At 38.6% G+C, this 26,951-nt stretch overlaps 3 protein-coding genes across 3 annotated transcripts; all 3 read left to right on the forward strand.

The window, feature by feature from the left end:
- Positions 1-253: 253 nt before the first annotated feature.
- LOC140136012 (uncharacterized) lies at positions 254-11,731 on the forward strand. The gene is made up of 6 exons (XM_072157721.1): positions 254-342; positions 2,728-3,198; positions 4,096-4,226; positions 4,634-4,871; positions 9,800-10,005; positions 11,619-11,731. The coding sequence occupies exons 2-6, from the start codon at positions 2,821-2,823 to the stop codon at positions 11,719-11,721; spliced, it is 1,056 nt and encodes a 351-aa protein (XP_072013822.1). The 5' UTR covers positions 254-342; positions 2,728-2,820; the 3' UTR covers positions 11,722-11,731.
- Positions 11,732-11,920: 189 nt separating this feature from the next.
- On the forward strand, positions 11,921-20,856 carry LOC140136011 (uncharacterized). The gene is made up of 6 exons (XM_072157720.1): positions 11,921-12,517; positions 13,364-13,410; positions 15,284-15,458; positions 17,396-18,055; positions 18,658-18,762; positions 19,996-20,856. The coding sequence occupies exons 1-6, from the start codon at positions 11,921-11,923 to the stop codon at positions 20,593-20,595; spliced, it is 2,184 nt and encodes a 727-aa protein (XP_072013821.1). The 3' UTR covers positions 20,596-20,856.
- A 188-nt stretch (positions 20,857-21,044) lies between these two features.
- LOC140136009 (uncharacterized) lies at positions 21,045-26,525 on the forward strand. The gene is made up of 2 exons (XM_072157718.1): positions 21,045-21,412; positions 22,353-26,525. The coding sequence occupies exons 1-2, from the start codon at positions 21,165-21,167 to the stop codon at positions 25,429-25,431; spliced, it is 3,327 nt and encodes a 1,108-aa protein (XP_072013819.1). The 5' UTR covers positions 21,045-21,164; the 3' UTR covers positions 25,432-26,525.
- Positions 26,526-26,951: the final 426 nt, after the last annotated feature.

A 26,951-nucleotide genomic window follows, 5' to 3' on the forward strand; every position in this document is an offset into this window, starting at 1 on the left:
ATAAGAAGGAGAAGCCGAAGACTAAACACAACAAATACAATATCTATGCCCCGTTGCACGGGCATAGATAAGAAACCATAGAATGGCAATATACCCGTTCATGCTTCGCATGCGGGTATAAGAAACCCAGGATAACAATATACCCGTCCATGCTTCGCATGCGGGTATAAAGAAAGAAAGAAAGAAAGAAAGAAAGAAAGAGGGCGTGTTTATAAATTGCCTACGAGCTGTGGCTGTATCACGGACTGTCTGTATCGCAAGTATGGCGCATCGTATTTGCTGAAAAGTGAGAAAATAGCTACATTTGGCATTGAATTTCACTGGAATGTGTCAAATTAAATGGTAAAGTATCAACAGCAACTCATTCAAAAATGTCTGTACTATAATATGGTCCATTTATGGTCATGAAATTACTGTATGACATCCACCTGAGGGTTGATTTTGAGGCGTGTCATGCATGCATCATGTAGTACTACAGGGTCAGGAACCCAATGCAATAACTCTAGTACACTAACTAAAACAGTGACAGTGTAGAAAAACTAAAGGTACATGATGTACACTTGTATGGGTCAAAATTCGGACCGCTCTAGTCTAGACTCGCTTGCCACCAGTCCTACCCCGTGCCTATGTATAAGGACTGGCTTATACAACATTTTGCATGTCAAAGGGAAATCCACACTTGACGATTTGCGCAGGTCAGAAATTTGAAAAAAATTCCTGAAAATGTCATCCAATATAAAGTTAGTGTTATTTTGATCACAATGATCTGATATTTTTATTCCCGATTTGAATTCTGCAAGGGTGCAGAATTTGGCAGAACTTTGACGATAATTTTGCCTTGTCACTAAAATGCCTGCCATTATCTTATTTATGGTTTTAATTAGCAAGCACAATAAAAGGACTTCAGTTCAGGTGGGTACCGGTACCAATTTTATATACATTGATGACATTTCATGATTTTAAGGAAGTTTGTTCAAATCTGACCTGCGCAAATCGTTCCCAATGACATCCAAAATGGCGTAAGCCAGTCCTAAATGTACAGGTACGGTGTATGGGACTGGCAGGAAGTCTAGACATCGCAACATACCTGACGACATCTGCATTTCTGCTAATTGCGAACAAACTTAATACATCATCCAAATGATGATAATACTAAGAGGGTTTGAATTCCTAGTTACTGGAACTTATTTCATGTCACTGTCTAAACAGACCACATTCTGACGATTAACAAACTAGCCCTCGAGTTCCAAAGGGTGCCTGTTCAAAGACATTTATAAGCTGGGGTTTCATACTTGAGAGGGAGTGACCCCATTCTGATGCTCAAGGAACTGGCTGTTGAGTTTCTGCATGATCGTCGAGGGAGCATGCGCCAGCACTCCAAGGGTGCCCACTGCCCACTCAAAAACATTTCAAGCTCTAGGGGGATGAGGGGGAGAGGGTCAGGCCTTCAAGTTACTCATGATTGGAATAGGGAGCATGCACCAGCCAGTGCTCCAAAGGGTACCAGCTTAAACACATTTAATATTCCCCACCCCCACAAGGGGGCATCAGTGCAAAGGCACCGACCGCGATTTTTCCATATATAGAGCAACTTCAAGTGATAGTAGGTAGAGGGAAAAGTCTGGTTACATGTGTACATGTACGTTATTCGTGTTACAGTTTGTCTGCCCACTGAGCTGTAAAGAAATAACCCTCTTATCTTGTGAATTCTGAATAAATCCCAGTTCTGTTTTTACTTAGAAATATGATGAATGGATGATATTGCCAAAAGTAGCACACTCGGCAGTCCACGCTTTATAATGCGTGCCGGTTCGAAATTCTGAAAATTGGTGAAAGCGTGGGGGTTTAAACTTTTTGGGCAAAAAGCGTGGACTGATATAAAGCGTGGGATTAAAATAAAAAGCGTGGCGCTTCTTCCAACTTACAGTATATTTTTATTGAATGATAAAATAATCATAGTTCCAAGAAAAATCACCAAAACTTGCACACTATGTCGCCAAGATAAAATTCCATTTGATGCAGGCGCGAGCTTGTTTACGTGAATCCAGTGCAATGTACACAATATCCTCCCGAAGCCCTGCCAAAACACCTACGTCATATGCAAATGTCCTTACATTGATCGTATATGAGTGACGTCATTATCATGCATAATTGATTGAGCGAAGCAGCACGGAAGAAGTAGGATATAGTCGCTGAACATAGCGTACGTCAAGTTTCATGACAAGAACAACATTTGAACGCCATAAAAGTACTTTATTCATTAAAATGCTTATTTTACAGTACAGTAGTAGTTTTTCACATATAATTTGCATTGTTCACGTAATGTATCAACTTAATGGAGAGAAAAACATCGGACTTGCACGTGTGAAATAGGTGCAGAAGTCGGCGTACTTGATACTTCAAACAAAATTGCGTGTGACTTTGTCAGTTTACAAATAGCGGAAAAAAGCAAAAAGTGGTGGGGTCAAGAATTTTCAGTATAAAGGGTGCCTCAGTAAAAAGCGTGGGGGTCAGGAATTTTCAGTATAAAGGGTGCCTCAATAAAAAGGGTGGGGGTAAAATAAAAAGGGTGGGAGTCAAACCCCACTGCCGAGTATGGTAGTCATTGTAGGTCTAGAAGCACATTTTAAGACAAGGCTGTACATGTTAACACTTTTTTGTGCAAGTTGTCAGTACATGCCAAACTGCCATGTATTTTCATAATTTTTTATTCCTTTTGCCTTACAGAGTGAGTGCTGAAGATCTGATGTCTATCGCTACCTTAAAATAGATAGCAAGTTTTATATGCTGTACGTCAGCACCTGAGAACCATTTTCAACCATGGCACAATATAGCTTTGGTGCTGCATATTCGAACATAACTGCACCCAGTGCAAACATAACTACATTCAGTGCAAACATACCCATATCCTGTGCGAACATAACCGCATCCAGTACCAACACCGCATCCACTGCACACATAATTGCATCCAGTGCCAACACCAGCCAAAACCAAGGTCAAGCCCAGACTGTGAAAAAGTTTAATGGCTACTGCTACGTCTGTAACCAGCGTGGGCATCGTAATACGGATTGCCAACAGTGGCAGACGACACCATGCCTGAGATGCGGTAACCATCATCCTGTTAACAAATATTGTATAAACTTATGTTCGTTTTGTGGCAAGCGTGGACATAATGTTATCCATTGCAAAAACAAAAATGTGAGTACACTACAGTGAGTTGCAAAAAAGAACGGCTCTCTTATGCTGTGATCACAACACAAGCACTCTGTTAATGAGCGATACAAGCAGGGATTTGTGTTCCCTTCATGAGCACGACTCCAACCATCTGTAATTGGCCAATCAGATTACCAATCTGTTGTTATGATTGCGGGAACCCCACTTCTGTGTTTACACTGTGTACGCTCTCAAAATGTAAACAAGCGCTGTTCTTTTCTGCAAACAAGTGTAAATTTGTTTGTTAAAACAATTTAAAATGTTTCTGCATTGTGATTTGTAAATGTTTTAACTTTTAAGATTTATTATATACGGTACTCTATCCTTAATTGGCTATAATCCTGAAATTTTAATTGCATATTTTACAGAATTTATTTTAGTTTTTAAGTACATTGAAAAGGGAGTGCTTAGACAATTGTACCTTGAACAATTCTGAAGTGGATGTTTATTAGGAGAGGGGTGCTACTTAGGTCAAACACAATACACGCTTATTTTAATCTCATTCTTAAAAAGTCAAAAATATTTGCAATTATCCTAAAAAGTCACTGAAGTTTCAAAAGCGTTTTTTTTTCTTCAAATTTGCAACAAAACTTCATTTAAAAGGAATTTTTCTCACAGTTTGTACTTCATTCATCTAGATACTTGTTGGTCCTAAATGAACTGAAAATTTAGCGCACTTTGAGTATATATGTGTAGACAATAAAGCCGCAACAATCCCACATACATGTAAGGTGTGGATATTTCAATCCCATTTTGCTAGAACATTATATGGAGTAATTTTGTGATGTGCCCTCTGAGGTATGATATTTTAAAAAACAACTATGCTAAAAGCAAATGCTCTTTTTTTTTTTCTCTCCCTCTTTTTTGTGTACAATTTCATAGGAGCAACAGGAAGCTGTTTCAAATCAAGGATTTATAGGGCCACAAATACCAAAGCGTTCTAGCAAAGGGAATAATCCTGGTATACCTGGAGTTGATGATGACGTTGAAGTGATATTTGAGAGCATTAACAGGTTTGTTAAATTAATAGGAATAATAGATTTAAAGACAGGACTCTTTTGAAGCTTCAAACATTAATTGGACAAATTAAAATTTTCAATTGATCGTCGACTTTTCATCTCAGCTACATACACTTTAAGTACATATCATTAGATTTATAAAGCTAACTTCGAGGACTGTTTAATACCAAAAATATAAATTTTAATCATTTGCCATAAAATGTGTATTATATCGCAAAATTCAAAAATCAAAATTATTTGATATCAGAAGGACATTCTTCATATTCAGAATACAATTCGATGTCTGATGTGCTCTCATGTCCCACAAACAATAATGTCCAAACGTTGCTACTAGAGCCCTTAAATAAAAAAAAACCTGCAACCCTGATAAATACTATCTATGTTTAATCCCATGCATCCAGTGAGAACACCAATCAAAAGCAAGGTGAAGCAAAGACAAAAGACAATTCCTTGTACTGTTACATCTGCCATCAGCGTGGGCATCGTAATATCGATTGCAGACAAAAGATGAACCAGTTGGTTAAGCAGATTGAATTATGCCTCAAGTGCGGTCAGCGTCATCATTGGAATAGACAGTGCAGAATATGCCATTCTTGTAAACAGCCTGGACATATACAAATCCATTGCAAAAACAAAAAGGTGAGCATTAATTCCGTGAGAACTACCTGCCGATTGGCCAAAAAGAAGTTTTCATTATCAATTGGACCAATCAGCAACATTGTTAGAATAATTTCACCACACAAAAAATTGGGGTGAATTATTTGCAAAGCTCCATTCTAATTGACCAATCAGAAGCAATGTTAGATCGGCAGGTAGTGCTCGGGGGTTAAGTATATTTCCGTATTATTCAAAGTGGCAAGTTTTCCGTTTTTCGGGGGGGAAAAATAGAAAATCACAGAATTGGATTGAAAATGCAGTTTTGCAAAATTAAGCTTATCTCCACCTAAAATTTTGGGTATTTGTGAATTTTTTATTTCTTTTTATTATGCTTTAGGCATTCTTAATTAAATCATGTAAATCCTGAGTCTAAAACCCCGGTGGGTTCAGTTTGTATTTAAAGGTAGGACGTATGACCGTTCCAGGATTTAAAAATGACCCCTATTTCATGGGGAATCTAGGACATTTGCAGCAATTTGACCCCCTATTTTGCGCAAAATCAAGGAAAATTTGCCCCCAAATACCTCCCCTATTTTTATCATTTTGAGGACGCATTTTCATTTCACCCCCTTATCACGAGGAATCAAGGACATTTTTTCGAAATAAATACCCCTATTTTGACTATTTCAAGGACGCTTTTGAATTTTTCCCCTATTTCGCGGGGAAATGAGGACAATAACGAAAACTGTAGCGGTAAAACGTGGAGGAAAGTCCTTCAAATACACCCTATTTTTCATATCAGGGACAGTTTTGTTCCAAAACACCCCTAATTTGGACAATCATGAACAATTTTGTCCTCAAAATTCATGGACATTTCTTGAAAAGTACCCTAATTGGAACCATCATGCGTACACATTGTCAGTGAAGACTGCACCCACCGGGTCTAAAACCTGCCGTGCATTTTAGTAAAATCGTTTGTGAAAGTCAAAAAATTCATTTTTTTTTCAAACAAAAAGCGAAAATAAAACTCAAAATTCCTATTTGATTTCAAGTTTTCAACAAGTTTTTTAGAGAAGAATTATTTTGTAGCAGTGACTTTATTTGTTTACCATTCCAACATTTGCAACAGACAGTGGATACTTTGTGCACAAAATGCTTGTCCCAAAGCCTGTACTGACACATAAAAAATAATAGTAATAATAGATTAAAAAAATAACCCACATTTTGTATTAGGTTTTCAATTTCTCACAAGCTTTGAGACTCGGGATTTAATTGTCGCGATTCCAAATACAGCGCCACCAACGAATGCAGTGAAAATTGGCATTTCCGTGTCTGGGGTCGACATCCTTTTCATCAACCATAGCTGACCATGTTTGTGATTATTACTCTAAAAACACAATGTTTTATAGTAGGCCTACTTTTTGAAATTTTTCGAGATTTTCTGTGTTGAAGTGAAATATTGCAGTTTGATATTCACAGATGTCCTTTTCTAAAACCCGCAAACTTGATGTTGATACATTTTCTAAAACCGCCCTTTTTGTTTTTAAACTTTACGATGCTTTTCAGCCCGACACGCTGTGAGCCTAGTCAATGCGTAAGTAGGCCTAGGCCTGTCCTCTTTTTGTTAATGGAAAACGATAGGTTTTATTTTGGTTATTAGAATAAATTGTTTTAATTCTTTCTGCATTTATTTTGTTTGTTCAATATGATAATAATATAACACCAGCATACTTAAGAACATCCATACTATAGGTGTTGCGTTTTTGTAATCGGCCTACACTTTTCTAAAATGGGGTTTTTTGCACGAAAGGCGCTTATAGCTGACCCCCTCACAATGGATAGGCCTACAGCAAAGAAATTCAAGTAAATTTTAAAAAGATTCTTAATGTCTCATTACTTATAAACATGCATCACATTGGTTTGCCGTTTTTGTTATTATTGTAATTATTGTTTGATATGTCCTTATTTTATTTTTAGCCTAAATTTGTATTTTTAATTATATTACTATCAAACATTAAAAAATTACGATCAATAATAAAAACACTTTGTAGGCATAGCCTACTGCATAAAAATAACATTTATTTAATGCATAAGTTCAACAATACCTCATAGAGTTCTAGCATTATAATAAAGATGAAGAAAGTTTCAAACTGCAAAAGAGTACATGAATTTTAAAAGATCATTATTTTAAGGCATATCAAGAAAATATGCATGAAAAAACTTCATAACTTTAGAACCAAGTATGCTAGACCTTTGGTGTTTTCAGTTTAAAATGATAGCCTATTGTACGTGTAATGTATAATAATTACAGTAACACAATTGTCAAAAATGCCTCCTTTGGCCCCCATGAACCAGATCGTGCCACAATTAAGGTTTAAATTTGACAATTGTCATGCCCGATTTTAATATTAATTCATGTTTCTTTTTCATATTTTATTTTTACTTCCGCTTTCTTGCATGTCATACCATCTTTATTTCATCTTTCCCTTTAATAATTCATAACCCAAGGAAATTTACTCTTAATGTAGGCCTAGGCCTACTCCCAAATAGCACACGTTGGTTGGAATGAGTTTCTTTTTAGTCATATTATCGGTCGGCACAACATTGAAAATCAAAAACTTTTTCGACTTCATATTCAATTGGACAATTTTAAACACCTAGGCCTAGGCCTATACATGTTTTTTAAAAAGAAAAAGAAAATGGAAAAGATTAAAATCTTTCCAAAAGAAAAAGAAAATGGAAAAGATTAAAATCTTTCCCATTTTCTTTTTCTTTCTCATGAAATTATAAGTCAACACTGCGAAAAGAACTGAACTGTAGTGTAGCCCAACATTTTAGGCATTGTGGACTTTGGCCAAATTGGAGGGTCGACATTTCTTGCATATTAAATAATGGATCAGGCCCATGGATCAAGGACTCAACCTACAAAGCAAAGAGGTCAAGTCTGGGGATGAACTTTATTGGAGGGGTGAACGCATTGTTTAGGCCTGCTTCATTTGAGACTGAAGGGGCGACCCCCCACCCACACACACACACCGATTTACGGTGAAAGATATACTGTACAATAAGGGACAATTTGCAGTTGATGTTTTTGACAAAAAACAAGATAACTTAACATGCTTAACAATGTAGTTTGGAGGCCATTATAGGCCTAAATGAAAATGAAAACGTGCCTATTCATACAGAAGGGTAGGCCTATTCAAGCCCCGCACCAAATTTATTGAGGGGCTGAGCCCCCAGCCCCCGGTTCATAAGCCTATGTAATTTTGTTGACAGAATTGCACCACGAGAGTTTATTTTAAAAATTAACAGGTTTATTTGTTTATTGCAAGTATATATTTTCTCCCGACATTATACATTGGGGCCAAAGTGTTTTGTTTGTAGGGCTATATAGAAGGAAATGGCTTCTAAATTTACGACCTTTCGTGATCATACAGTAGGCCTACATCATGCTACAAAGACCGTTTCAAAACGTCACACGAAAAATGCTTTAAAACCATTAATTCATATCTATTCAAGTTTGTAAAAAGGTTATAAATGTAAAACAATAGATAGGCCCAGGTTAGGAAAAGGAAAAAAAATAAGACAAGCGTTCAAAACATTTATGAAAACCAAAAGCTTTTATCTTAATCATGTATCACGCATGGTAATAATTATGGGAAAAGTTATCCAAACAAGAAATAAAAAAAAGGCACGCAATTTGCGTTTTAGATTAAATTACCTGTTTGAAATTGTCTTGCATCAAAAGCATTTGCTATATTATAGGCCTACCCAAACTCGAAAATTGACATTTTGACATCGGGTTTATAGGCCTAGATGGTCGATCAGAGACATCAACATTTTTGACATCGAGTTAATACCGTAGATGGTTGAATAGGAGAAGAGTAGGCCTACATTTGACATTCGAAAACGTTTTAATCGTATTAAAAAAATAAATGCTTTACGCTGTCCATGCTGTTAAAATATGTATTGAATATTTCGTTATTCTAAATATTGAGAATTAGGCCTACGTTACTTAAAACAAGATTTAAAAATTGGGTTTTTTTTAAGGATATATGCATGAGGGTCTAAGTAGGCCTATCCCCAATCATATTTTTTTTAAAGACCTGAAACTGTTTTCTTTTCTTGTAAACGAGAGCCTTAAGTATTTTCCCAAGCGCCTCGGAAAGTTCGGAAAAGTTTGAAAATAAGGGTTTAATTGATGCCCATTATTTTGTGTGGGAATAGGCCTAACACTCTGAACATTCACAGAGGTAGGCCTAAAACATGACTGTCGAAATTAACTTTAAAAAGGAGGCGGCAGAAATGAAAAAAAAATCGTCGGAGGGTTGAATCAACAGCTGATCATCATCAACGTAAATCGACAGCAACACTCGTTTCCGTTTCCTTGGTCGATGGTTCATCGACGCGTCATTGATGTCGACCTTTACCCATGATGCTCTGCGCGAAGTAGATCAGCCAGGCGTGATCGTAGGTGGCGCGCTGTATTTGGAATCGCGAGAATTAAAGTGGCCTATCACTAGTACATGCATGTTTAGATCAAATCTTTACAAGTTACATACTAGTGCACAAGAAGGATATTAAGGTGGTACTACACCCCTGGCCAATTTTATGGCTACTTTTGCATTTTTCTCAAAAATTATAGCACATTGGTGACAACTTAGATATGTATATTATAGGGGCAAGGACTGCAACTACTGTACTGAAAATTCAGCAACTCAAAGCAAGTAGTTATTGATTTATTGATCAAATATTGGGTTTCCCTCATTTTTGACTGTAACCCCACAACTGTTGTCTGTGCTGAAATAAAATTTGCAGTGACGTAGTTGTAGTCCTTGCCCCTATAATATACATATCTTACTTGTCCCCAATGCGCTATAATTTTTAAGAAAAATGCCAAAATAGGCACAAATTTGGGCAGGGGTGTAGTACCCCCTTAAACCATTTTTTTTTTTTTTTTTGTTTTATAGAAGAGATGGCCGCAATTACCAGTGAAGGTCAACACATCAACCAGTTTAATCTACTTGAATACTCCTGGTGTAATACCCGGAGTTGCTGACAAATCCAGTACCGTGAATAACCCTGGTGTACCTGGAGTTGCTGACAGCTTCAGAACCGTGAATAACCCTGGTGTACCTGGAGTTGACGACGATGACCTTCTTCCTGAGCAGGAAAAGTATGTAGTCAAAAGTGTAATGAAAATCATATTGGGTTATTCCAATTAAAATCCACACTACCTTGATTTGATTTGATGATTTGATTTTATTCGGTACTTTATACATACAAATACAAACTTAAATACAGTTACAGAACTATTTTTACAAAATAAAATAAATTGCACATCAAGATTGCAGAACATGAAGTATATAAATGAATTACAAACCAACACACGTACCAAGGAAAGGATAGCCCAAAAAGCCTTGGGAAAAGCTTATTTCCATTGGGGTCCTTTACAAGCAAGAAAATCTGGTATATACAAGCAAGCAAATATCTTCCACAGGGGGAGTATGAATTTCAAATGGAATGAACACATTTTCAATTTCATACACCCTTTTAAGAAAGATTCAACCTGAAAATTCCACAGAGGGAGGGGAGTTTCAAGTTGAGCTGCCTAATGTGTTCCTTCCATTTGAAATTCATACTCCCTGTGTAGAAGATATTTCCAAAATCTTCCACAGGGGTAGTGTGGATTTTAAATGGAATAGCCCATTATGATTTTCATGTAATAGCCCATTGAATATCAAAAAGGCCTATTTATTTTGATACAAGTATTCCAATTTTCATAACACAGTTGCATTATACTTTAAGTACATAGTTCTAGTTCGATAAAACAGTTCTTACTGTAGATGTTTTGAAGTCTACCAGACCTCTTTTTCAATACTGTTGATGTTGTTGTGAATATATCCTCAGAGATGCCACTTTTCCTGATTTATCAGGAATTCCTGATTTTTGCCATTTTTAGCCAAAAATTCAAGATTAATTTTGGCAATGAATGAGTGGCTATGCTTCGCAACTTCCTGATTTTTTTCAACAAGCAAGTGACATCTCTGTGTACATAGCTCTGCTCAGTTCAGGAACACAAACATCTACATAAGTACTGTTTTATTGGACTATAATTATGAGTCTATTATGCACCCTCAATAACAGGATTGAAAAAAAGAATCAATTTATCAGTCACTCCATATCGATATAAATTGATAAATCAAAATTTTCAAACGGCGATGATTCCATCAACAAAAATGCAATTCTGTGGCCCCATGCATGAACTTCATACCCACAATGTCACAATTGTTGAGTTATAGTCATGGATGTGTACTAGCAACACTATATCTGTCTTTGCCAAAAAAAAAACCAGCCTGGATATACACCAAACTTTTTATCTATTGAAAGCAGTATTATTTTTCTCACATAGGGTCATGCACTGAGTAAACACTTCAGCTGCAGTAAAAACATTGTTACGGTCACCACAATAATTTTTTAGACCTTTGGGTGTGTGGTATTGAAATTTGATTAATATAAAAATCCTAATGCAAGATGATCCTATGTGCATTATAGCTGCCAGGTGTCATATTTCTAGAAGTGCAGAAATTTACCAAATGTCTTTATAAGTCTGGTATAAGTATTTAGTAGCTTTGATCTTCATTATTTTTATTTCACTGGAGAAAATTAGTTATCAGAAGTGTTTCTAGTTTGAACACAGAAGACAATTCTTGTCTCATAACTGGAAGGGAGCAACCAGGAAATTGTATCAAATGGCCATCGTGACTATCCCATTTCTTCTTTTTCCAGTGTACCAAGTTTGACAGAGAAACTCAACCAGTTCATCCAACAACAGCAGCCCTCTGCTTCGAGAGGAAGAAACTGGCAGCTTGTCTCCCTGCTCCAACTGTGACGAAACCGGCCACAAATCATCTGAATGCCACGAATACCATGCCTCATTCTCATTTCCGCAGAACATCCCAGACCCAAGTATTCAGTGCCATATATGCGGGTCCACTGATCACAAAGGAAGTGACTGTACTACTTTACATCCGTCTCTATTTGCTGATAGCAAGTACTCTTTAAAATATTGCACCTTTTGCGGCCGGAAGATGACGAAGAATCACATGCGGAGATGTCGTAGGGAAAGGCAGAAAGCAAAAGAGTTGGTCAATATTTTATGCTCAAATTGTAATACAATGGGACATCTGTCGAAAGATTGTAGCAACCAGCAGTACTCAACGATGAATTCAAGTCCTGTTCCATGTAATAATTGTGGGAAAATGGGGCATGATGGGAGTCAATGTAATGAGCAGTACTATGGGATTGGAAATGCTCCACCGGTACCACCGCCCCTACCACCACCACCACTGCAGCCCCTTGCACCACACGAGAGAGCTTCCCTGTGCACAAACTGTGGCGAATCTGGACATCATTTTAGAGATTGCGTCAACCCAGCAATGCCAAAACCACCACCAACTTGTTCCGTGTGTAATCAGAAAGGACATAATGCCAAAGAGTGTCCAGTGTGCGAGTGGTGCGGCAAGAACGGACATCACATCGAAGCCTGCCCTCTGGGGCCTTACGCGTTCAATCTGTGCCTTAAATGCGGGGACAAGGGTCATGTGACTAACATGTGTCCGCACGAGGCATTCTGTAAGAAATGCAAGACACCAGGCCATGTGGAAGAGACGTGTGAAGGAAACAAGGTAGGTTGGTTTAACCCTCTGGATACTACTGGTCATCTAACAGCATTTCTGATTGGTTGATAACTTGAAATGCTTATTTCAATAACCAATTATGACTAGGCTTTAAACTATTTATGGCCAAACTTGTATTTGCAGATGATCTTATTAATACCCTCCTTGATTGGTTAAAAATTGGACACATTATTCATTTTGGCCAATCGGCAGGTAGTTCTCATGGGATTAAAAGAGACTAGGTTGGGCCTGACGTCATCTGTCAATCTAACTCTGGCGCGGTTTGTTTTACGAGTGTTGATTTAGTGTCTGAATGCAGCAGTAAAACAGCATGCCTTATGGATAATTTTGCACCTTCAAACATATGCAAAGTCTCTCAAAAGTTAGGTTTTTATAGTAATTAGAAAACTTTCTTTCCTGAAGGTACCATGTCGACAATGCTACGGGGCAACAAACCTAAAATGAACAAAACCAAAAATGAAACAAATTCACCCAGAAATTGTTCTTTTTTATGCGAGTGGATATTCATACGTAGTGGTAGATAAAATGATTTAGTTTAACGGTAACCACAGAATCTGTCCTGTAACACGACACTATTTTTGGCTCACCTGATCAAGGACTAGAAATACATTATATCTGGGATAATCTGCAGATGCCGGGGGGCAACATAATTGTCATCATATTGTCATTCACTTAATGTCATCAAAAAGGACTATCCCATTTGTACACAAGATATCATCACAGCATCACCATCTGCTGAAGATGCTTGTCGACCTACCAAAAACATTCCAGGTGAGCAAAAAATAGTGAAGTGGTGATATTTATTGTTCATTTTTATTTTTGTTTCTCTTTTAGAGTAAAACAGAAGGTGAAAAACCAAACCCAGCTGAATCACACAAAAAGTGAGTATTTTTACAAGAAAATGACAAATGTTGAACTTTGTTTTGTATCATAGACCTTTTTAAACTGATTCATTCTGATTAAACCCAAAAAGGATGAGAGATTGCCAAGGATGCTCAACAGCTGAGATAGTCTGATGTTAAAATGCCGTAACTCAACCATTTGTCACCTGTAAAAATTGCATAACTCACTCCCCCAAATATCCTCCAAGTTTGGTCAATGATTTAGGCATTATTACAGTAGGTGCACATGCTGATAGAGACATGATTTAGGCAAAAGGCTCAATTTGGCTGAAAACTGAGTTATGCCATTATCATAGAAGGGTGACAATATGTTTTCAGATTGAACATAAGAGAGATCCTAAATAAAAGGGTTCATTTATAAATTTACACACCAAATGGTTTACTCCATTTAAAATCCACACTACCCTTGTGGAAGATTTTGTAAATATCTGCAAGAGAGGGAATGTGAATTTCAAATGGAATGAACACTTTAGCAACTCCATTTGAAACTTGACCGCCCTCTGTGGAAGATTCAGGTTGAAACTTTCTCAGAGGGTGTATGAAATTCAAATGGAGCTGCCTAATGTACTAATTCCATTTAAAATTCATACTCCCTCTGTGGAACATGTTTCCAAAATCTTCCACAGGGGTAGTGTGGATTTTAAATTGAAAAGCCCAGTCTATGAAATCTTGAGACTAGACACACACTACAGTTAAGAAGTGGATTGGGAGGGCAGAGTGTTGCCATGCACAGAGCATGGTTAGGCCAAAAAAAAAAAAAGATGTTTGCTTGCCCTCAACCGACAAACCCTAATACTGAAAATCAGAAAAAAGTTTTTTTTTTCTATTTACTGTACAAAAGAATACCGACCCTATTTTTGGAAATTCCTGAAAAAGTTTTTTTTTTCTTTTCAAATTTTTGCATGCTGAAAAAGTAAAAAAAATGTATTTTAGAGCTTGTGTTCAACATTTTAGTTGTTTTCTAATATTAGTTGATTCATTTTGACACCAAAATTGTCTGATTTTTCATATTTTGAGCTTTAATTAATACACAGGGATGTAAATTTTCTGTATTTTTACAGAATTCTGTAATTTTTGTAGTCCAGATTTATGCAATTTCTTTTATTTTCAGCCCATTTTGGGCTTTTTAGCCCGAATTTACGCGCTTTTTTCCGTATTTTCCGTATTTTTTCTTCAGGGTTACTTACATCCCTGAATACAAACATTAGAGTTTCCTAGTAATTAAAAAAGAAGAAGAAAAAAAAAAGAAATCCCGACCGACCGACCCAATTGTTAAAATTCAATTGAGGGCAAGCAAACAATTTTTTTTCTTGGCCTTACTGAATACCAGCCAGCGTGAGCAAACAAGTCCACCATACCTACTGCAAACTCATTCTCTGCATGACATCACTCTGCACTACACATCCATCTGTTGGCCGAACCATGTTAAGTGAATTCCAAGCACACAAATGAAAATTACACTTTCAATGAAGATGACGGAAATTTTGACTTGGCCTAACTGGGCTATTCCATTTAAAATTGACACTCCCCCTGTGGAAGATTTAGATAAAGTCTTCCATAGAGGGAGTATGAGTTTTGAATAGAATAGATAATTGGGTAACTTCCATTTGAAATAGTCATCCCAGTTGTGGAATATAATAGTAAGGCCATAATACAGGGAGAGTATGGGTTTCAGAATGATTAACTCTGATCAATTACACTTGAAAAACATACTCCCCCTGTGGAAGATATTTCCAAAATCTTCCACAGAGGGAGTGTGAATTTCAACTGGAATAGCCAACTGCATCAGATGCATGAAATTTGATGTTACCTTCATTGAAAAATTTAATTGTTGGTTTTGTTTGATCAATAGGTCTCCTCATAGTCTTGATATGACACAAGCAGCAGCATCACAGTCCTCTGTATCTAAGGACCAACCCTGCTTTCACTGTGGAGATGATCACCATACCACAGAACAGTGTGGCTCATGCAGAACCTGTGGACAAATTGGTCACCAAGAAACAGACTGTCACGAAAAATTTCAACAAGTAAGTTGTTTTGGAAAAATTACACATTGTTTTTGTTTTGTTTACTTGTTTGATCTTTTCTTTTTCTTTTTTTTCTTCTCCTCTCCCCCCCCCCTTCCTCCCCAGCTGGCTATACCTGAATAAAGTGTACTAAGGCTTTACCTGAGTAAAGTGTGCTGAGTCTTGTGGCTCAGCCTCTGTGCATAGCGCACTATAAATCACTGCATCTTTTTTTTTTTTAAACTGATTCAATGGAACAAATTTGATTGTGTATAGTACAGTTGGTCCGAGCGGACCCATGCTTGGTCCAGATGGGACCAGGCCAAGGTGTTAGCTAGCCACCTGTCCAGGGCTTCCAAGGCAGGTTCCTGGGGCCACCTGCAAGGGCTCCCCTGGGCCCAAAATTTCACTCACAGCTAAAATTAGGTTCGTCCCAAGTTTGGTAGTGACGTATGTTCGTATTTCGCTGGCTGTAGTAGTGAATTTCGCATGTAAAGTCAATTGCGCAGAGCGCACACTCACACGTACAAGAGCGGTTTGTCGGCACGCTTGCAGCACAAACGCGAAAAAGCATTGACGTCACCACCAAACTTGAAGCGAATCAATGTATAAAATTAGCCCAACGAAAAAATCCTTGGAGGGAACATTGGAAATCATATTATATTATCAAGCCTGTGAGATCTCTGCTTTTTTTTGCGGAAATCATTTTTTCATTTTTCTGACCGATTTCAATTTCCACTTTTTTTTAAAATACAACATCAAAAATAAAAATAGTGTCTGTGTACTTCTTTCTGGTAGCATAATGTTTCACAATAAAACGACTGGGAAATGAAATTAATGATGCTCGAAAGGTTATGAAATTCCGGTCATAACATCATCGCGATGTTGTGGTGCAAAGGTCACATATTCTTTGATTGCATGTCCGTACTCATTGTGTATTATGTTTTTTTAGAACCGCGCCTATAGGAATGATGTTAAATACCGCCCTGATCCTTGTGTAGCAATACATGATTTTCGGAAGATATGTTTTATCCAAACCATCTATCGGAAGTGTGACATTTGATTTCATAAAAATCATATGGAATTAAGGGCTGGGGTATGAACGTTTGGACAGTATTTATTTTGAGACATTAGAGCACATCAGACATATCGAATTGCATTCTGAATACGAAGAATGTCATTCTGATATCAAATAATTTTGATTTTTTGAAATTTGCAATTTAATACACATTTTATGGCAAATCATTAAAAATTGATATTTTTGATATTTAACAGTACTTGAAGTAAACTTTATAAATATGATGATTGATACTTAAAGCGTATGTAGGTGGGATGAAAAGCCGACGATCAATTGAAAATTTTGACCTTTCGTATTGAAGATATGGATTTTTTTCTCCAAAACATAAAAAAAAAATAGGTCTTTTTGGGAAAAAAATCCATATCTTCAATATGAAAGGCTTTTCCTCCCTGCTACATACACTTTAAGAATATATCATTAGATTGATATAATTTACATCGAGGACTGTTATATATCAAAAATTTGAAAAATATCAAATTTTATAATTTGTCATAAAATTTGTATTATATTGTGATTTTCAAAAATGAAAATTATTTGATATCAGAAAGACATGCTTCAGTATTCAGAATGCAATTTGATAGGTCTGAGGTGCTCTCAGGCCCCACAAAAAATACTGTCGAAATGCAATAAACGCTCATTTTAGATCCCTTAAGAGAAGATATATCATGGCGTAATTTTGGAAATTTTTACATTTTTCTCCATTTTTCATTGAAAAAAAAATTTGGAGGGGGACATTTATTAGGTGATGGGGTGTTTAATACAAACAAAGCGGTATTTGGAAAAACAAGGAAACAACAAGGTTGAATGAAATGCAACCTATACAAGTGATTAACTAACACAACATCTCGGTTTTGTAACCTCTGTTCCTTGTTCTTTTCAGGAACCATATGAAGAAATTGACAGCCCTGCAAGCAGCACACATTCCAGGAATTCCAGACATCATAGTAGGCATTCATCATACAATGAAGAAGGATTTAGAAGATCTCCAGATGCGGACTATGACAGAGGAAGATCCGCAGAAAGGCATTCAAGAAGACACAGTGACTTAGAAAGGAGACCTTCTGAAGACAGAGACAGACATGAGTATATGGACGAACATGAAGAGAGAACTAGAAGTAGTGAAAGACGATATCGGGACGAAAGGGAGCATAGATATTCTGAAAGAAGATACTCTCATGAGAGGGACGAAGATAGAGATGATGGGAGAGAATCGTTAGAGAGGGAGAGGAGGTACTCTGACGAATCAAGCCGAGGTGCCCACCGAAGTAGATATTCAGCAGAACATGAAAAGCGTGTACAGGATAGTGGTTTCTCACATGCAGACATAGATGACATTAAGCAACAATTTCTTGACGACAGTGAAAGGTTACATTCAGCTGACAGAGACGTCGATAAAGACAAACCCGGATACTCTGGTGAAAGATACGTGAGAAGAGTGGCAAGGTACTCAGCTGAGAGAGAGGCAACTCCTCAGACAGGCGGCTATGTGCAAGGGAATGAGCTCTATGACAGTCCAAATATAAAGCAAAAGAAAGCATTGGTATGATATGTCTCACTTTCTATCAAAGAAACAAGTCTATAGTAAAGTGTACAATCTATAATAGTGAAGTGTAGAATCTGTGTACACAGTGGCTGCACCAAAAAATTGCCACCAAAAGTGGACATTTGTGTGATTTTGGTGTTTTTGCCTCAAAGTGGGGGGGGGGGAGGGGGAAAGACAAATATTTTTTTGTAAAAATGCCCCTTGCCTCCCCTCAATTAACCCTAACAGGACCATGTACTACAAAATACTACTTGATATGCGCTGTTCGTGCGTGCATCCCATGTGGTGTGATGACGCAATCGCCCCAAGTGATATATAGGCACGGTTTCGCTGGCCAGCGAAGCCCAAGACCAGTGGAAAGGTGTCGCCGACCCAGTGCTTGGCATACGAGGGGTCTCGGGTTTGAATCCCACCCAGAGCAAACAACTTCTTTCTTTCTTTTCTCTCTTTATTCTTTCCTTCTTTCCCTTCCTGTTGCGAAAAAGCCCTGAGGGGGTTAGGGTTAGAACAATCCAATGATATACTATTTTTGCCCTCCAAAAGTGACACACAAACATGACAGTATTTTATTCCTTTTTTCTCACCTTTTGTATTTGTAGGCATTGGAAGCAATCCGATCTGTGGAGGATAAAATCAGGAAAGAAAAAGCTAAAATGAAAGGCGAAACTGATTTCGATCCACAGTTTGAACAAAAGCAGAAAGAGGTAGGCATTTTGCTGTTTTGTGTATTCAATTGTATTTTGTCGGTTGTATTGTCACAAACCGTCCCGCCATCAAGCGGAAATTCATCAGAGTATCCTGCACAGAATCAGTTTGTCCTGCCGACACTCGAACCCACAAATCCCCCACGATCCTACGGTGGAAAGACCAAAAGAGGACTTTCCCATCTGATCTATGACACTAATGCGCTTAATAACCTCTGTGACAATGATCCCCCTCCTCGTAAGGCACATGCTCATGCCTTAGGCCTAAAAAATGTTTGATTGGCGTGATTGTTGGGAGTGGCCTTCTTTTCCTTGTTCTTTGTCTTCAAATCTGTTTCTCACTTCTTTTTCCATACAGGCCAGCATGCTTATATAGGCTTTTTAGCCTGGCTTGAGCATTTTGTTTGAGCCTGGTCCCATCAGGACCCAAGCGTGTCTCCACACGGAGCGACCGTTTAAACAAACAAACAAACAAACCTGACCGACCCTAAAAATAGGCCCGACCCTAGACTTTTTTTACTAAAAAAATAAAAAAAAAATTTTAAAAATGAAAAAAAAAAAGTTCAAAGCCTTTATCATATGCAATTTACAGCTTAAAATGTATGTGTAAAAAAAAAATTTTAATTGCCGACAAACCTACCCTAAATTTTTTTTTATATTACGCCAATCAAACAATTTTTGTTAGGCCTTATGTCCTGGTCATCCTTGATACAAAGCATACCCTAGCTGCCCGGCATTTTTATTAATTCCTTACTCTTTCCAGTGGGTGGGCCAGAGTTTTGTGCATGTACATAGCACCAGGAGCATGTGTTCATGATTGCATCGCATACTGGAATTCTCAACAATTTTGATACTACCTTTAGTCCTACTATTATAATTGAAATGTGATAAAATTGGGCTATTCCATTTAAAATCCACACTACCCCTGTGGAAGATTTTTGAAATATCTGCCACAGGGGGAGTATGAATTTCAAATGGAATGAGCGCATTAGGCAGCTCCCTTTTAAATTTCATATACCCTCTGAGACAGATTCAACCTGAATCTTCCCCTGAGGGAGAGTGAGTTTCAAATGGAGCTGCTAATGTGTTAATTTCATTTGAAATTCATACTCCCTTTGTGGAAGATATTTCCAAAATCTTCCACAGGGTAGTGTTGATTTTAAATTGAATAGCCCAATTTTCAGTCATCATAACTCATTTGTGGCTTTACTCTTTTCTTATTTATTTTTAAAGGTTTTGATGGCAAGTCGAGGGATAGTATCCCGATGGAAAAAAACGGACATGGTTATGATGGCTAGTCAAGAGATAGTCTTCAAATGGAAGAATGAAGAGAAAGTGGACCCAGGAGGTGAAGAAAGGTACCAGAGTGAACAACACAGGTACCATGGTGATGATCACGATGATTATTCTCAATCAAGCCACAGTGGCGTAAGAAGCTGGGAGCATAGCAGGAGTAGACATTCTCCAAGTGTTGATAAATATAGAAGACACAGAAGTAGAAGCCGAAGCTACGACAGAAGATCAAGATCATTTTCTCCTCGGTCAAGATCTCCTTTCCGCAATTCTAGATCCCCATCATATGTGTCCAGGTCGCATTCTCGCATTTCAAGACATCGGTCCTCAGATTCAAGATCTTCATTTCGTGTTTCAAGATCTGTATCCGCGGTTTCAAGACATCGATCTTACGATTCAAGAACTCAATCTCCTATTTCAAGGCATAGGTCATCCGTTCACGATCTCCATCGCCGGCTTCAAGGCGTCGATCATCAGATTCAAGAACTCCATCTCTGGCTTCCAGACGGCGTTACTCAGATTCAAGATCGCAGTCTCTGATTTCAAGGCATCGATCCTCAGATTCAAGAACTCCATCTCCATCGTCGAGACGACGTTTCTCAGATTCGAGATCGCCATCTCCAGTTTCAAGGCATCGTTCCTCAGATTCGAGAACTGGATCTCCGGAATCAAGACGGCGCTTCTCAGATTCAAGATCGCAATCTCTGATTTCAAGGCATCGATCCTCAGATTCAAGAAATCCATCTCCGGTTTCAAGACGTCGATCTTCAGATTCACGAACTCCTTCCCCTTCAAGATCCCAATCCCCCATGTCAAGATCTCCATCGCCAACTTCATCAAGGTCATCCAATTCCAATCACGTAGATCCACCTAATGCAACCTATCGTCAGATGCCATGGGAACAACCCACTTCAATCACTCAAGGTGCTCTGCCAAGTTACCAAACACAGCAACAGCAGTGGCCTATGATAACACAACAGCAGGTCACACAACCCATTGTTGTCCCACCACCCCCTATGCTGCAACAAAGCGCAACTAATTAGCCCTGGACTTGTACCTGTATACAGAGGATCAGCCCTGCCCCTGGACAACCATTCCCAGGACCACCTATGCAAGGACCTCCACCACGTCTCCAGGGACCTCCTTTTATGATGCCAGTCCAATACAATCAGTATCAGAGACCACCTCCTGGACTAATGCAAGTACCACCTCCAGGTTTTCAAGGTGCAATGCAGCCGGGATTTCCTGTACCAAGAATGCCCTATCAAAGCGGTGCTCCACAGAGGATGGGATATCCCGGAGGGCAGCCATTGCCATTTCCATCAGGACCAGGCAGACAATTCTCTATGTCAGACAGGTAAGAATTATGACGGATCAAATGAAATGAGGACAATGGGCTATTCAAGTTAAAATCCATACACCTTTGGAAGACATGGCCTTAATCTTCCACACAGGGGTGTAGATTTCAAATGGAGTCACCCATTCTGGTAGGCCCATTTAAAATTCACACTCCATGTGTGAATTCACACTCCATCCATGATTGAGATCATGTCTTTTGTAGAGGGTGTATGAATTCCAACTTGAGTAGTCCAATGTCTCCAAAGTTGTTTTAAGGTCTTCAGAAGAAAAAGACTGTACGTATGGCATCATGAGTCGTGTCTGTGTGGCTGTGTGTCGGACCGTCAACAATTCTGTAAGGCTTTTTGGACTCTGTTCAAACAGTTCAAATACTGGGATATTGGACCGTAGCTGCACTATGGGAACCCTTATCTATTGGTGGTGTTCAAGGTCATATTCTGAGGTCAAATGTCATTTGAGGTCAACTTGTAAATAGGCTGAAAATACAAAATCTGGTCTCACATGAACAGTTCACATGCACTTATAACCAAACTGAGCCAAACCTGCATTATGGGAGTCATATCGTTGCATCTTGAAAAATCCTGAAGAAACCACAGGTTATAAAAGCTTCCATACTTATGACAGGTCAAGTGTTATGCTAGACTGTATATGCTGGGCTGAATACGCCTTCATTCATTGCATACATAATTGGTGTACAAAAAAAACCAGTTTGGCTTGAATTGAAATCACTCGCTGTAACACCACTGAAGTCATGAATCAATTTGACAGTTGTTACAAATCCATTTACGATAAATAATTCCTTTCTGATATGTCATAGGACACTTGAGAACTGTTAATAAATATGAAAAATAAATATAAGGACAACCCATTATTTTAAATGTAAAATACCTACAGGCCTATTTGCTATAACAATTCTTTATCATATCTTCTCATTTCAGTCGGAATTCCCCAACAGCTGCGGCAATGGATGAATTTGTTTTGAAACTAATGCGTCCAAAATCTCCAGCATATTCAAGTAGATCTCGCTCTAGATCACCAAGGTACTACTCAAGAGACTCGCGATCAGAGAGCTCCTTTCATGATTCCTCGTCTTCAGCTTCACGTAGTCCACGTTCCTGTCGCAGATCCAGAAGTGGTCAGAGATCATATAGCAGATCTCGAAGTCCTAGATCTCATTCTAGAAGACGTAGTAGATTGTCTAGTAAAAATGGAAGTTACAGATCACGATCCACGAATCGTAAGAGGACACATTCTAAAGATCGCAGGTCACGATCAAGAAATAGATCATCCAAAAGGCGTAATTCAGGTTCTAAAGAGAAATCAAAGAGAAGTGAATCCCCATCAAATGATCGAAGAAAGTCTACAGAAACACAGAAAAGTGAGCCAGGTAAATTGTCAGTTTCTAAAGGTGCAGCAACAGCCAAAGCAGAGTCCACATCAAAACCTGACAAAGTCCCTCCAAATGCCAAGAGTGTCACGAAAGAAAAGAAAGCTGAAGTTCAAAAAGCAGCTACTTCTAGTAAGGAAGCTTCAGCAGCTACTAAACTAAGCTCAAAAGACAATAATATTGAAAAGAAAATAACAGAAGCTGCCAAACCATCTACAACTGGTAATAAACCAAGTACAAAAGACAGCAAAATTGAAAAGGAAAAACCAAAAGCATCTACAGCGTCCAAAACAGAACCTACAAATGATGTTTCAAAAGACAAAGTATCAAAACAAGCCAAAGAACAGACTAAAGTGAAGGAAACTGCTGAACAAAAGATTGAAATTAAAAAGAAAGTGGAAGAAAAACAGAAACAGCATACTTCAATTTCTGAAGGTGATGCAAAACAGTTAGAGCATACTGACAAGAAAAGTGTTATCCAAAACCAGAAAGAGATCCCGGCACAGAAGCAGATTGGTTCAACAGAGAAACAAGGTGACAAACAAGTCAGCGAGAATATCAAACCGGAAAGTAAAGTAGCATCCGAAGAAAAACAGAAAACAGTTGCCCCATCTCTTGTGAGTGACACAAAACAACAGAAGCAAAATGTCAAAAAGGAATTGGATATCAAACAGAAGAGCAAAGAGGCTGGTGTGAAACAAAGTTCAGGACAATCTTCAAGTGGAATTATGGCTACCGACAAGAATAGTGCTGATGACTCAAAAAAGAAAGCAGTAGAAAAAGCTGATGACAAAAATAAAATTGGAAGTCAAAAGAAGATTGTTGCTACGTCTAAGGTGACTAAGAAGATGGTAAAAAGTGATAGTGTTGATAAAAATGTCACTAAAAAGGAAAAACTTCAACAGGGAGATGAAGTAACAAGTAAAAAGCCTCAAGTAGATGCATCTGATCCTGTCAGTGGACAGAAAAAGGCAGATGAAAGATCACATAAGGTAGGAAAGCAAAGTGACAAACCAAGTAGTCAACCAAAGACGACTAAGATTGAAACAAAAACTAAGGGTGAACACGAATTGAGAGACAAGAGGAAGCGCAGTACTTCGGGTTCATCGAAACAAGCATCGGAAAAGTCGTCCGGCAAAAGAAGTAGAAGTAAAGAAAGTAAGATGTCTCAAGAAAGTCGAAGGACATTGTCACAATCACCAACTCCAGTCCCAGCGAAAGAAAGACGGGATGACACTTATTACGATACTGTGAGTGATGATGATGTCTCCTATTATGATGTTGTGAGTGATGTTAGTATGTTAAGTGATGTGAGTTCGTATCGGGAGAGCAGCTGGAGTGGAGACTTGAGTAGCAGAGATGGGAGTCCAGATGGAAGTAGAGCTAGAGTCAGGAAGCGTAGGAAGTCTACTGTTGATAAGAAAGGAACAAGTAGCAAGAGAAGGTCGCATGACAAGGGCAGGAGTGGTGGAGCAACATCTGAAAGACGGAGGTCAAGCGTAAGAGGTAGTAACACCGGTCCCAAAGATGAAGAGCGAAAAGGCAGAAGATCAAAAGAAAGAAGCATGAGGGAGAGGTCTCATTCAGATAGAAGTACAAGACGAGAGAAAGAACCGAAGGATCCCTACGAAATAGATGCTGAAGTCTTTGACAGGCATGGGAATAAGATAGAATTTAGAACGAGTAAAGGGTATGATAGACATGGTAGAAGAATTGAAAGGAGTCCACATAGTAAACGATTCAAGTTTGTTGATAGGTCCAGGAGTAGGAGTCGGGGCAGGAGTAGAGATAGGAGTAAGGGACAGAGTAGGAGTCACACTGTTGATAGTGGTAGGGAAAGAATAAGAGATGGAAGGGATGGAGAGAAGAGTAGAAGACGGAGTGATGATGTGAAGGAGGATGTGAAAAGGAAGGAGCAGGAATTAAGTAAGAGTAAGCATGAAAAGAAGGGTGCTGATGATACAAAATCAACTGATAGAAGTACAGAAAAGAAGGCTGAACAAAAGTTGGATGTCAAAGTAAGAGAAAACAGATCTAAATCTTCAGAGAGATCTAAACCTGTAGAAGCAAATAAGAAGAGCAGTACCAAAGTTGATGAGAGGAAAAGGGGTGTGGATGCGACGACAAGTAGCCAGCAAGATGAATCAGGGGCGAAGAAGAGGAAAGAGGAGGGGACTGATCAAAAAAAGAAAGAAACAACTCAGCAGAAAGTTAGTGTATCTTCGGTGAAAGCGAACAATGATAAAAACAAATCAACAAAAACAGGAGCTGACTCAAATAACAATTCCAAAAACAAACAAACTGTGTCGCTTACTAGAAGCAAGAGTACTGACAACAAGCAACTGTCTTCTGATACACCCAAAGATGTCAAGTCTGTTACACGGAGTGGTAGCAAGGCTCACACCCAAACGGGTGATAAACTGGATGTGAATGAAGGCATCGATAGGGAAGATCCTGAAGATACCACCAAGGATGCACCTGCTGGAAGAAGGTACGGTCTGAGAACAAGGAAAGGAACAGCCAGTCCCAGTCCAGGGCCATCATCTGCTAGAACAAGGGTTCATACTTGGACCAAATCGGATAAGCCAAAGGTGGATATGAATGATCCGACAATAGTGAAAATAACGTAAATATGAGATGAATGTGTTGACTTTGTGTGTCAAATATCGGGGCAATTTGGATTTATTTTTCAAGAGTTAATTGCTAGTCAAGAGGATGAGAATGTGCATGAACTAAACTGGTGTAGATGCAGGTGTTTTAATGATCAAGAACACCAAAGGTTAACTTGATTGTCTACCAATTTGGACACATATGGTCTGATTTCTTGAAGCTTGGTTAGTGGTCAGGCTTCCTAAGCCAGTAGGCTAGCCCTACCAATGTGGACCTATTTAATTGATTTGTCTTTCTAGGTGATGTATGATGTGAAATTGTAAGCACTGGTATAGGACAAATAGGGCACACGCCTAATGGCTTAAGAAGCCTGACCACTAGCCATGCTTTGAGAAACCGCCCCTAAATAATTGTAACATGGTTTGATTGACATGTGTTCAACAAAGTTGTGATTTAACATGTCTAATGGGCTATTCCAGTTGAAATCCACACTACCCCTGTGGAAGATTTTTGAAATGTCTTCCACAGGGGCAGTATGTTTTTCAAATGTAATTAATCAGGGTTAATCATTTTGAAACCCATACTCCCCCTGCATTATGGCTTTACCTATATCTTCCACAGCTGGTGTGAGTATTTCAAATGGAAGTTACCCAACTGTCATGACTGTCTATTCTATTCCAAACTCATACTCCCTCTGTGGAAGACTTTGGCTAAATCTCCCACAGGGGAAGTGTGGATTTCAACTGGAATAGCCCAATTTCTAAGAGAACTAAGTCATCCTGCTGACTGCCTGAATAATCTACTGCAACAAATATGTGCAGAGTGTTTAAAAACTTGGCCTTTTTATTAATGCTAAAATTTTCCCAAATTTGGTGCAGTTTAATACGAAACAAGCAGGAGGATGAATGTATTAGATAAAAAGACTAGTTCGCGTCTGACGTCAGGGCAAAGGCGCGCCGTGATTGGTTGCCTACCTGCGCACTGCGCAGTACGGTATTTTCTGTCTGGTTGTCTGAATTTCAGATGCGAACTAGTCTTTATCTCTGTCTTTCATTATAGCAGAATTGGAACATGGCTATAAATATGTACAAAAATGGGTTTGAAAAAAAGCTACATTCTCTGTGAATTTTGTTCATTTTGAACAATTCCAAGTAAAAACGAAGTTGGTTTACTCACGTTTTAGTGACGTTTCACCACTACACTAGTGGCTTCATCAGACTGGCAACTCATCACTTCTGACTGCTTGCTTTTATAGGCAACAGGAAGCACCGTGAAGAGGGCGTGATGAGTTGGTCAAAGATGTTGTTGAGCCAGTAGGCCCCCTCGTCCTTGTTTAGAGTGTCTTGTCCTTTTCGGGCGGATCCAGATGGCTTCTTTCAGCCACCTGGTGGTCTTGTCGGCGTCGCGATCAATCACTTTTGAGTCCTCCCAGTTGATAGAGTGATTTGTGGAGGCTACATGATCAGTGATGGCGGATTTGTGAATGTCCGTGACAGATGATTGGCGCAGTGCTCGAGTAAATGGTTTTGATTCAAATTTC

The sequence above is a fragment of the Amphiura filiformis genome, chromosome 16 (genome assembly GCF_039555335.1).
Source record: "Amphiura filiformis chromosome 16, Afil_fr2py, whole genome shotgun sequence".
In the NCBI taxonomy this organism is placed as follows: domain Eukaryota; kingdom Metazoa; phylum Echinodermata; class Ophiuroidea; order Amphilepidida; family Amphiuridae; genus Amphiura; species Amphiura filiformis.

Coding starts and splice junctions, on each gene's coding strand:
- LOC140136009 (XM_072157718.1), top strand. CDS start 21,165: ATGCAAGGACCTCCACCACGTCTCCAGGGACCTCCTTTTATGATGCCA. Junction 21,413..22,352: donor CAATTCTCTATGTCAGACAG/GTAAGAATTATG, acceptor TTCTCATTTCAG/TCGGAATTCCCCAACAGCTG.
- LOC140136011 (XM_072157720.1), top strand. CDS start 11,921: ATGACGAAGAATCACATGCGGAGATGTCGTAGGGAAAGGCAGAAAGCA. Junction 12,518..13,363: donor AGACGTGTGAAGGAAACAAG/GTAGGTTGGTTT, acceptor TTTCTCTTTTAG/AGTAAAACAGAAGGTGAAAA. Junction 18,056..18,657: donor TAAAGCAAAAGAAAGCATTG/GTATGATATGTC, acceptor TTGTATTTGTAG/GCATTGGAAGCAATCCGATC.
- LOC140136012 (XM_072157721.1), top strand. CDS start 2,821: ATGGCACAATATAGCTTTGGTGCTGCATATTCGAACATAACTGCACCC. Junction 4,872..9,799: donor TCCATTGCAAAAACAAAAAG/GTGAGCATTAAT, acceptor TTTGTTTTATAG/AAGAGATGGCCGCAATTACC. Junction 10,006..11,618: donor CTTCTTCCTGAGCAGGAAAA/GTATGTAGTCAA, acceptor TTCTTTTTCCAG/TGTACCAAGTTTGACAGAGA.